Genomic DNA, 9,613 nt, shown 5'->3' on the forward strand with positions numbered 1-9,613 from the left:
CCCTATCCACAGTGGCCCCGCCCCGCGCGGCGGCGCGCGCAGGGAAGATGGCGGCGCCCAGCGCGGCGGGGCTGGGCCGGCGGCTGCGGGCGTGGCTGCCCCGGTGAGCGGGGACAGGGACAGGGACCGGGACCGGGGGCTGCTCCCCACCCCGGGAACACGGGCAGCGCGGGAGGAGGCTGCGGGCGGCTCGCCGGGAGCACACCAGGGGTGAGGGGAGGGTGTGCGCCGCACCGGCAGCACGCGGCCAGGCCGCCCGCCTGTTTTGCCGGGTCATACGGGCATAGAACTGTCAAGGCTGGAAGGTTGGACCTTTAAGGTCATCCAGTGCACGCAGCATTGCCATTCTGATCCCTAAACCACATCACCCAGCGCCAGGGGCAGACGCCTCTTGAGCAGCTCCAGGGACGGTGACGGCCCCGGGCCTGCGCAGCCCTTCCAGTGCCTGACCATAGGAACGGTGACAAAAGGGACGGAACCCGCACCGAGCTGCTCGCCCCACTGCCACGGGATGCCTCTCACGTCTGGCACTCCTTCTGAGGCGTGTTCACATCTGCCCACATCTGCCTGCATCCCTGTCCCCACAGCATGTGCCCTGGGTCACAGCCCCGCCTCTCTTGCTCCTTGCAGGATAATGCCCGTGAGATGGAGCCGCTACAACCCCAGCTACCTGGAGCCAGAAGTGAAAAAGGAATCGCATCAGAAACCTTTAGAGGAGCTGACGGAGGAGGAAAGGGAACTAATGGAGCTTAAGGCTGTTCGACCCATCAAAGCTGCTCCTCCCAGTCTGTCCAGTTCCGTGTTCAGCGACCCCATGATCAGGTCAGAGAAAGCAGCAGCTCCTCCTCTCTCCAAAAATGCCTGGGAGCTGTGCTGCCCTCTTCTCCCTTCACCTGCTGGCTTCACATTGCCTTTTGTTACAGCACAATCCCTGTATTCTGGGTTACTCTTATCCCATCAACGAGTCCATTGTTCTGCTGTGATTAGAGATAATTGCAGCAGATCTGGCAGCACCCACACTTAACCATGGGAACAACACAGAGGGATGGGGGTGAGGGGGCTTATTTCTGTGGGTGATAAAATCAGAATTCATATGGATCCTATCTGACTTTGTGTTTACAGTAAATTCACCAATATGATGATGAAGAGTGGAAATAAAGTGCTGGCCAGAAACCTCATGTCTCAGGTAAGAACTCAGGTTTCTTCTCACTATTATATTGAAACTAGACAAAATAGAAGGCTGGGACGTCAAACCCACTGGAATTGGGAATTACCAGAACTCGGGTGGTCCATCTCTGTGGTCCTGATGTGTTTTGCTCTGCCACACGTTGCTTGCAGCATGATTCCAAAATGTCCAGTGGACAAATAATGGTTTGATAAAATGTCCATTGCCCCAGGCTCCTTAGCTCACACACCAGCAGGGGACAGCTTCATGGAGAACCTTCTGTTTCCATCCTTCATTATCCCTGTGTTCTTTTGTACTGCATAAACACAGGGAATACCCTTAAAAAGCATCATTTTCTCTAAAGATCTTTGCAGCTCTCTGTCATGCCTTACCCTCTGTATGACTTGCCCTTGAAGTCCCACAGATGTGTCACCTACAAGGGCACAGCTTTGAGCCTGCTCTGACCCACAGCCCCTGCTATTAACTGCTCTTCCCATCTGGGCTCTTCCACCCCTGAACTCCCTTGAAATGGAAACACATTTGGCCCAAATGTTTCCAGTTAACTGCTGATTGCTGGTTACAGAAAAGCACCCAGGCTCTGCAGGGAGGATGCTCAGTGCACAGACCCCTCCCCACTCCTGGCTCCTGGCCCAGGTTTGTGCTGCTCATCCCCCTCACCCGAAATGCAGTGACTGATAAAAGAGACTGAGGAGCTGGAAGAGGGTGAAGTAAAACTTGAGTTAAAGAATTCCCAGTGGGTCTTTTGCCTCTGGGGCTGGTGGAGCAGCTGCTCGGGTGAAAATGGGGTGCCCATAAAAGTGATGTAACCTCACGGAGTGGGAGAATCCATCTACCTTGTATGTCTTGTTTCTTGCCTTTCTTCCAAGACTCTGGAGACCATTAAAAGGAAGCAGCTGGAGAAGTACCACAAAGCACCAGAAAATGAGAAGGAGACAATTGAATGCAACCCCTACGTCATTTTCCACCAGGCTCTCAAGAACTGCCAGCCCATCATCGGGCTCAGCAACATCACCAGAGGAGGCAAAACCTACCAGGTGAAAGGGGGCTGGGAGCACATCTGGTCGTGAGGCAATTAGCTAGAGAGGCAAATGAACTGGTTTCCACCCCAACAGCTCAAGATTATCTCTCCTTGGAAAGAGCCACTTTGCAATCTGGAATAAAACAGCACCTAGAAACTGTCCAAAATCAGGATCCCCACCTCTGAGTATTGTGCTTCCCCTGTGACAGAATCACTTAAGGTTGGAAAAGACTTCTAAGATCAATCAAGTCCAGCTATTAATTGGCAGCAGTCTCTGGTTCTCTGACTAGATGTGAGGAGAAATGCACAGCAACTATTTTCCAAAGAGACAGAGATCAGCAGCAAAAGAATTAGTAGTCTTTGGACTACCAGTCCCATCCTTTCCACTGCACCACATTGCTTGGGGAGAGGTCCCAAACCCCTGGGGCAGGTCAGCATGGCAAAATGGGTCACCTAGATCCAGTGGGATATTTAAAATACGAGCAGAATCTGTCTCTGAGTATGGGCTCTGCAGCCCTTGGGGCCTGAAGGAGAGGTGAGATGTAGAGGTAGAGGCATTTGGAATGAGATGATCTTTAAGGTCCCTTCCAACCCAAACCACGCTGTGATTCTGTGACTTCTCTGTATTCAGTGCAGAAATGGGGCAACATTTCCCATCTCTGCTGACTCAAACCAGCCTGGGCCCAGCTCCCAGACAGGCCAGAGTTTCCGTGTCGGTAGCAGTGGCCAGTTCCTATGGACAGAGCAGGAGAACCGGCAGGGCTCAGCTGTGGGGAGCAGGTGTGGCTGCACAGAGCAGCACAGTGAGCACCTGCAGGAGCAGCTGGGGAGGAGCAGGTGCTGACTCCTGCCACGTTTAACCCTTTCTTTCCCAGGTGCCCGTCCCGCTGACGGAGAACCGGAAGCGCTTCCTGGCCATGAAGTGGCTGATCACCGAGTGCAGGGAGAACAAGCACCGCCGGACACTGATGCCAGAAAAGCTCTCCCAGGAGCTGCTCCAGGCCTTCAACAACGAGGGGCCCGTCATCAAGAGGAAGCACGTCCTGCACAAGATGGCAGAGGCCAACCGGGCGTACGCCCACTTCCGCTGGTGGTAGGGACCCTGCGTGGGACACGCTGCCACGGCCTGGAGAGCAGAGCCCCAGGCTGCCAGCCTGGGACAGGGCAAGGGGCAACATCCCTTGCAGCAGCTTCTGTTCTAACCCAGGGAAAGCTCACACGATCCCCACGAGGTTCTTTTTCTTTGTGCTTGTTTGGATGGGGGAAGGGGGAGTCTGAGTTACCAGCCTCAGTGGGGCTGCTCCAGTTAGTTCATCATCACTTCCCTGTGAAGACAAGCCTTAGATGTTTTTCTTACAGCAACGCCAAACAAAACCATCTTTCACTTACCTGTTTCCTGGGGATCTGAAATCTGAAAGTCTCTCTGCTCTTCAAATCAGCAATGTTTTTGGCTGCAGAGCTGAGAGCAGAGTTGGATCCTTTTCCACAGGGATTGGTACAACAGGCAATAAAAGGCCCTTTTTGATTTTGGCCATCAGCAACATGGTCTGCAGAGATTTGATGGGAATGTGGACAAAATAAAACCAGTTTTATGGGAAAGGTTTCCTGATTCTAGACTTTTGTCTTTGTTTCTCCAGGTTCTCTGGTTGTGTAAAGCCCTGAGGCCCTAGACTGTAGCAAACAAAGTTGTCTCAGCCTTAGGGCTTCAGTCAGGAGCAACCCTTCAGTGTTGCTCAGAGCTCAGCAGCTGTGCAGGGAGAAAGCAGGGCATATGTTAGTGGAAAACTTTTATTAGAAAAAAATCCTTCAATAGACTATTTTGTTTAATTTCTTCCTCCCCCACTCTTATAAGAAATATACCGTAGCTGAAACTTGCAAATTCTGGAAAAAAGTGACAGTTATTGTATAAAACCTATAAAACCTGTTCCTAGATGTGCTCAGGGACCTCTTCTGTTGCAGGCTGCCCTGTGGCAGGTATTCCTGGCTGTGGAAGAGGCTGTGTGCATGCAGGTGCAGCCAGCCTGCTGCAAGGAGTCTGGGAACAAAAGCACTTGGTTGAGCTGTTTGTGAGGCCATGGTGTGATCTGTGACCCATCCCAGAGAACCAGGTACAGCCTGAGCTGGGACATTTCCCTGCTGCCTCCCACAGCTCTGCTGGCTTTGGGGTGAACCAAAATGGTCTCAGCCTAAACTGTGCTTTCTTTAACACTCATAGAAAATGCTGGTGTGAACTACAAGCCTCCCGAGCCCTTTGCTGACAGCAGCCCAATATTAAGACAAAATCAGTGGGAGAACTTTGCTGGGTAAAGTGTGCCCTTCCCACTGCTCTGAACCTCCAAAGTCAGACCAGCACCAGCTGCATCTGACAGTAGGTGCAGAGAGGCTCTAGCCAGTATAAATGCTATTTACAGGGAGTGCTAGAAAATTAATGTGAAAAATTCCAAACTGGTACAAAGCTTGCTGGTGAAGGTGCTGGGGACTCCTCTGCCTCGGGAGGTTAATCTGTCACTTCACTGTAATAATATTTCTGGGCAGCGTCCGTCATCTTCCACTCAGCAGCCCGGAACTCGATGATCTCCAGCAGCAGGAGCTGGGACAGGGAGCTGAGCCCCTCCTGCAGGAGGAAACCATCTCGGAGCAGGGAGAAGAGCTCGTCCATCCGCTGGGAATTCATCTTCTCCAGCTGCTCGCCGATGCGGTGCAGCTGCAGGACCAAGCAGTCCACCTTCAGAAGGAAGAGCAGATGGCTGAGCACAAAGCAGGGGAGGCTCCTCTGCACCCCCCGGGCTGTGCTTTTAACAGCTCCTTGGCAGGACAGCAGGCACAGGAGCAGCTCTCCCTGCACTCACCTCCTCCTCCTTCTGCAGGCTGTCGGGCTGTGCCAGCCGGAACAGGCAGTCGTACACGGGGTTCACCAGAGCCATCATGGGCATGTTGTTCACCTGCAAGGAGAGTGGGGCATTGTCAGCCTGGGGACAGAAGGGAGTCTGCAGCTATTTTAAATAGTTATTCCCTTGCTGCTCTGCAAAGGAGAAGGAGGCAGGATTTAGTTGTGCTGTGTTAGTTGGATTTTCATCAGAGATCAGATATTTGAGTCTCTGGGAACCAGAGGAGCTGAACAAATGATGTAAAAACCATCTATTTTTAAATGTAAGCAGGTAGTCATGGGAAATACACTTGTTCCAACAGTATTTTTCCTGCCTGCAGCTGTACTTGCATCATTTTTACATCTACTCCAAGCAGGAATTCAAAGTTCACACACTGCACAAAGGCCTGAAGCCAAACTCCATCAGCAAACCCCACAGCAACTGAACCAGTCCAATCTGGGACATCTGGGATCAGGCAAGTCAGGGGATTTCAAACACCAGGTACAAAATGAGGAAGCTGAGACTTTGTGACTGTTCCTGAAGACTTCCTCTGCCTCTCCAAGCCTGTAGATAGCATCAGCTCTGTCAGGATCCTTGTGTTAAGAACCAGCTCTGGCCCCCATGGCCCTGGGGCTCTGTACAACACCCACCCACCACCCCTGCTCTGTTACCCTGGGATGCCCAGGCCCCCCTGGCACTCCAGGCAGCAGCAGCTGGCTGCTCCAGCTCCTTACCCTCAGGTAGTCAAAGATGTTGCAGATGAAGGTGACGTAGCAGATCCAGGCCTGGAGCGAGCGGGTGCGCAGCTCCTCCCTGTCCTTGTACTCCTGCTGCAGCCGGTTCAGCAGGCTCCTCCGGAAGATGCTCTGGCCAACTTGTTTGCTCTCTGCCTGTAAGCCCACAAAAACAGGATGGAGGGATGAAACAGGGATGCCAGAGGGGCAGGGGAATGCAGTACCACACAGAGACCCTTCTGTGATTCCCAAAGAGGCAGCAAAGCTGTAACTCGCTGCCTGTGCTGTCCCACTGCTCTTCGGGATGCTGCCACTGCATGGGGCAAGTGACAGGACAGGAGAGATGGGCAAGGGCTCAGAGCACGTGACTGGGGCAGAGCCCTTCCTGGCCCAGCCCAGGGAGAAGCCACACAACATCCCAGGTGTTTCACTGTCCAGACACGAGCTCTCACCTGGATGATGGTGTAGCAGATGCGCCCAGCCTCCTTGCTGAACACAGAGTCTTTGAGGGACTGGTCCACTATAATGTTGGCCACTTTCTCCAGGTCCACATTACTGGGGTCTGCAGAGAAGAGGAATGCTGTTAGGACCCAGCTCTCTTTGGCCCCTGATTGCTTTGAGGCAGCAGCTCAAAGCAAGCTCTGGAAAGCAACCAAGGTCTGCATAGGGCCCAGTAGAGTCACATTAAATGGTGCAAAGCCGTGCTGACCTTTGAGGGCTGTTTTCAGCAGCTTCTGAGTCTCGGAGTCAAAGGACTGTATTTTGTACTCTTCTTTGCCCGTTTCCCCCATGACTGGTTTCCTCCAAGGGCAAGAGTCAGGGCAATGGATGAGCTAGTGACAGTCCCTGGGGAAGGAGCACACAGAGCTTAGCTGGACAGAGGCAAACCTTCACCCATTTCCCATTTGGCACATCCCAGGTAGTGTTGAAGCACAGGCTGTTTCCTGACAGCTCCCCACCCCAAAGAAACTCCTCTTTTACTAGGGCACCACCTCTAGATCTGTGCAAATCCTCATTCCCACATCTTTTAAAGCATTGTCTCCTACCAGCTGATAATAGAACTTCAGAGCCTTTATATTTTTCTGATATGAGAAACATGTTACAGGCAAAGCAGACCCAAAATATATGTGGTTGTATCACAGGAAGGCACACACTGCTCCCTTGGGCCCTTTAAACACCAATTCAGCAGCTTTCATACAAAAATCTGGGAAGAATCAAAGCCAATACAAAAGCATCCAACACACACTCACTGGAGCACCTCTCCTGCACCACAGCCAGGCTTCCTCAGCTCCCAGCTCGACACAGCGAGCTCAGCAGCCAAATCCCCAAGAGAAACAGCTCCATCTCTCTCATCCCTCTGCAGTCAAGCACTGCTCTGCAGCACCAGCAGTGCTCCTAAGTAGTCTCTAGATTGATTTTCTTCTGCTTCATGATACGGTGAAGACAGCAAGAGGGTACACACGGCAGAGAGGAAGGGCTTGCTTTGATTCACTCAGGAGCTGATGGATGGAAATGCAGGGCTGGCCAGACCGGCAGTACAAACAGGAGAAGGCAATCGGCCAAATGAGTTTTGCCAGCTCGTCGAAATTCCTCGGCCATTACTCACCCCTCTCTGCAAACAGGTCCCTACCCAGATCAAAGCCCAAGAGCCTTTAGGGGCATGGGACAGGTACCGTGGGCAGTCCCCTCACATACAGCACAACACTAACTCAGAGCAGAGAGCAGCCCCACGGCGGTGACCGCCTGCCGACGCCGCTCTCGCAGCCAAAGCTCTCGCCTCCCCTGGGACTGGCACTGGGGATTCTTTCCCTGGTGGATTCACAAGCAGCTGGGTGCCCTCCGTGCCATGCCTGGTTGGCAAACACCTTCCTAGCCGACCTGTCCTCTCTCTGTATCTGCACTGATGCCATGCTGCGCTGCCAGTGGGGCAGCCCGAGATCGCCAGCAGCCCCGTGTCCCCCCGGCAGCACCTCCAGGCAGCCGGACCCTGGCGAGAGCACAGCGCCGCACGCAGCGCAGCGAGAGGCGCCCGGGCCCGTCCGGCAGCGTCTGAGCAGCGCCCGGCCCTCTCCCGTTCCTCGGCTACCCGGGATGGGCACGGCTGCTTTGAGCTGCTGAGCCAAATAACCCTGCCAGAGCAAACCACAGCGTGCGAACACCGAGCCGGCCAGGTCTCGCCTGCACTAGAGACCCTCCTGCCAGCACCACCTTATCGGGAGGGCTGGTGGCAGTGGGTGACATGGGGCACCTGTGGGTGCCGACTGCTCCTCTGCCGCTGGCCCCGGCTAGTCGAGCCGTCCGGGGGCTGACTCGGCTGGGGTCAGCAGCCTCAGTCTGCCGGTGATCCACCAGCTCAGGTGGATCACACGGGTACCTGTGACCTGTAGGGTCACACCTGGCAGTATGGGCTGGACAAGTCCTGGCCACTGCAAGGAGAGGGAGAAGAGCAGAGAGTCTCCTCTGTCACCCCATAGCGTGAATATGAGGCTCTACCAGCCCTCGGAACCCCCATCCCATCCCCGCCGAGCCGCAAGCGGAACCCCCAGCGCTGAGACGCCTCTTGCCCGGGGCAGCTGGACCAGCGGAGCCCCAGGAGCCCCCGCCGCTGCCTCCCGTCGCTCCAGCCCCGCGGCTGGCACAAGCCCAAGGGCCACGGGCGGAGGAAGAGGCGCGTCCCGGGGAAAGCAGCCCCCGTTGCCCCGAGCAGGGCAGGGGAGCGGAGCGCAGCCCCACCGACCTGCCGGCCGCCCCCGCTGCGTCCTCCGGCCGCCGGGACATCGCCGGCACCTCCCGCGCCCTCCCGGCACGGCCCAGGTTTCCTCTTAGGTCATTTCCTCGCCCGAGCCGGGGGAGGGCCGGGCCGGGCCGGGCGGGAGAGCGGCGGCAGCTGCGGCAGCGCCACCGCCTGCGAGCGTCGGGGCACGGCGGGCTGAGCGCCGCGTACGGCCACTGCTCCTCGGGACACACCGGGCTCCCCCGGCACGGCCACTGCTCCTCGGGACACACCGGGCTCCCCAGATGGGCACCGGCCAGCACCCATGCCTCCTCGGGACACACCGGGCTCCCCGGCACGGCCATTGCTCCTCGGGACACACCGGGCTCCCCAGGCACGGCCGCACACGCTCCAAGGGAAACACCGGGCTCCCCAGGCACGGCCATTGCTCCTAAGGGGAGACCACCGGGCGCTCCGCAGGCACGGCCATTGCTCCTCGGGACACACCGGGCTCCCAGGCACGGCCATGCTCCCAAGGAAACACCGGCCACCTGCTCCTAAGGAAACACCGGGCTCCCCAGGCACGGCCATTGCTCCTCGGGACACACCGGGCTCCCCAGGCACGGCCATTGCTCCTCGGGACACACCGGGCTCCCCCGGCACGGCCATTGCTCCTCGGGACACACCGGGCTCCCGCAGGCACGGCCATTGCTCCTCGGGACACACCGGGCTCCCCCCGGCACGGCCATTGCTCCTCGGGACACACCGGGCTCCCCAGGCACGGCCATTGCTCCTAAGGACACACCGGGCTCCCCAGGCACGGCCGGCTGTCCCCGACACCCTCCCGGCACGGCCGCTGCTTTCCCGACTGCCCCGCCGGGGGATGGCGGGCAGCGCTCACCCCTCTGCCCCGGTGCCCCGCGGGGCTGTCCCGGCGCTCACGGCGTGAATTCCGCCCTTCCCTCCGGGCCAGGGCAGGCTGCAGCCCAATGGTATAAAAAAATGAGTAGGAAAAAAGTCGGGAAAGAAGAGAGGCAGTAAACGAACGCACTGCAGCAACAGCTGAGTGTGGTATAACACACTTCACGTTTTTTT

General features: G+C 56.4%; 2 protein-coding genes across 2 annotated transcripts; one reads left to right on the plus strand and one right to left on the minus strand.

Annotated features, from left to right (window-relative positions):
• MRPS7 (mitochondrial ribosomal protein S7) lies at positions 1 to 3,813 on the plus strand. The gene is made up of 5 exons (XM_064728350.1): positions 1 to 103; positions 631 to 822; positions 1,123 to 1,186; positions 2,053 to 2,220; positions 3,080 to 3,813. Exons 1-5 carry the CDS (start codon positions 48 to 50, stop codon positions 3,299 to 3,301), a joined length of 702 nt encoding a protein of 233 aa, XP_064584420.1. The 5' UTR covers positions 1 to 47; the 3' UTR covers positions 3,302 to 3,813.
• A 161-nt stretch (positions 3,814 to 3,974) lies between these two features.
• Positions 3,975 to 8,631, minus strand: MIF4GD (MIF4G domain containing). Its single transcript, XM_064728351.1, has 6 exons — positions 8,543 to 8,631; positions 6,515 to 6,651; positions 6,258 to 6,367; positions 5,806 to 5,961; positions 5,054 to 5,146; positions 3,975 to 4,929 (listed from the first exon to the last, which is right to left on the minus strand). Exons 2-6 carry the CDS (start codon positions 6,594 to 6,596, stop codon positions 4,702 to 4,704), a joined length of 669 nt encoding a protein of 222 aa, XP_064584421.1. The 5' UTR covers positions 6,597 to 6,651; positions 8,543 to 8,631; the 3' UTR covers positions 3,975 to 4,701.
• Between the last annotated feature and the right edge of the window lie 982 nt (positions 8,632 to 9,613).

Source organism: Zonotrichia leucophrys, chromosome 18 (assembly GCF_028769735.1).
Source record: "Zonotrichia leucophrys gambelii isolate GWCS_2022_RI chromosome 18, RI_Zleu_2.0, whole genome shotgun sequence".
NCBI lineage: Eukaryota > Metazoa > Chordata > Aves > Passeriformes > Passerellidae > Zonotrichia > Zonotrichia leucophrys.

Bases quoted from the DNA above. Each gene is read 5' to 3' on its own strand.
- MRPS7 (XM_064728350.1), top strand. From the start codon at position 48: ATGGCGGCGCCCAGCGCGGCGGGGCTGGGCCGGCGGCTGCGGGCGTGG. The intron at 104-630 runs GTGAGCGGGGAC...TGCTCCTTGCAG, and splicing joins CTGCGGGCGTGGCTGCCCCG to GATAATGCCCGTGAGATGGA. The intron at 1,187-2,052 runs GTAAGAACTCAG...CTTTCTTCCAAG, and splicing joins CCAGAAACCTCATGTCTCAG to ACTCTGGAGACCATTAAAAG.
- MIF4GD (XM_064728351.1), bottom strand. From the start codon at position 6,596: ATGGGGGAAACGGGCAAAGAAGAGTACAAAATACAGTCCTTTGACTCC. The intron at 5,962-6,257 runs GTGAGAGCTCGT...GTGGGCTTACAG, and splicing joins TCTGCTACACCATCATCCAG to GCAGAGAGCAAACAAGTTGG. The intron at 5,147-5,805 runs GTAAGGAGCTGG...CTCTCCTTGCAG, and splicing joins ACATCTTTGACTACCTGAGG to GTGAACAACATGCCCATGAT.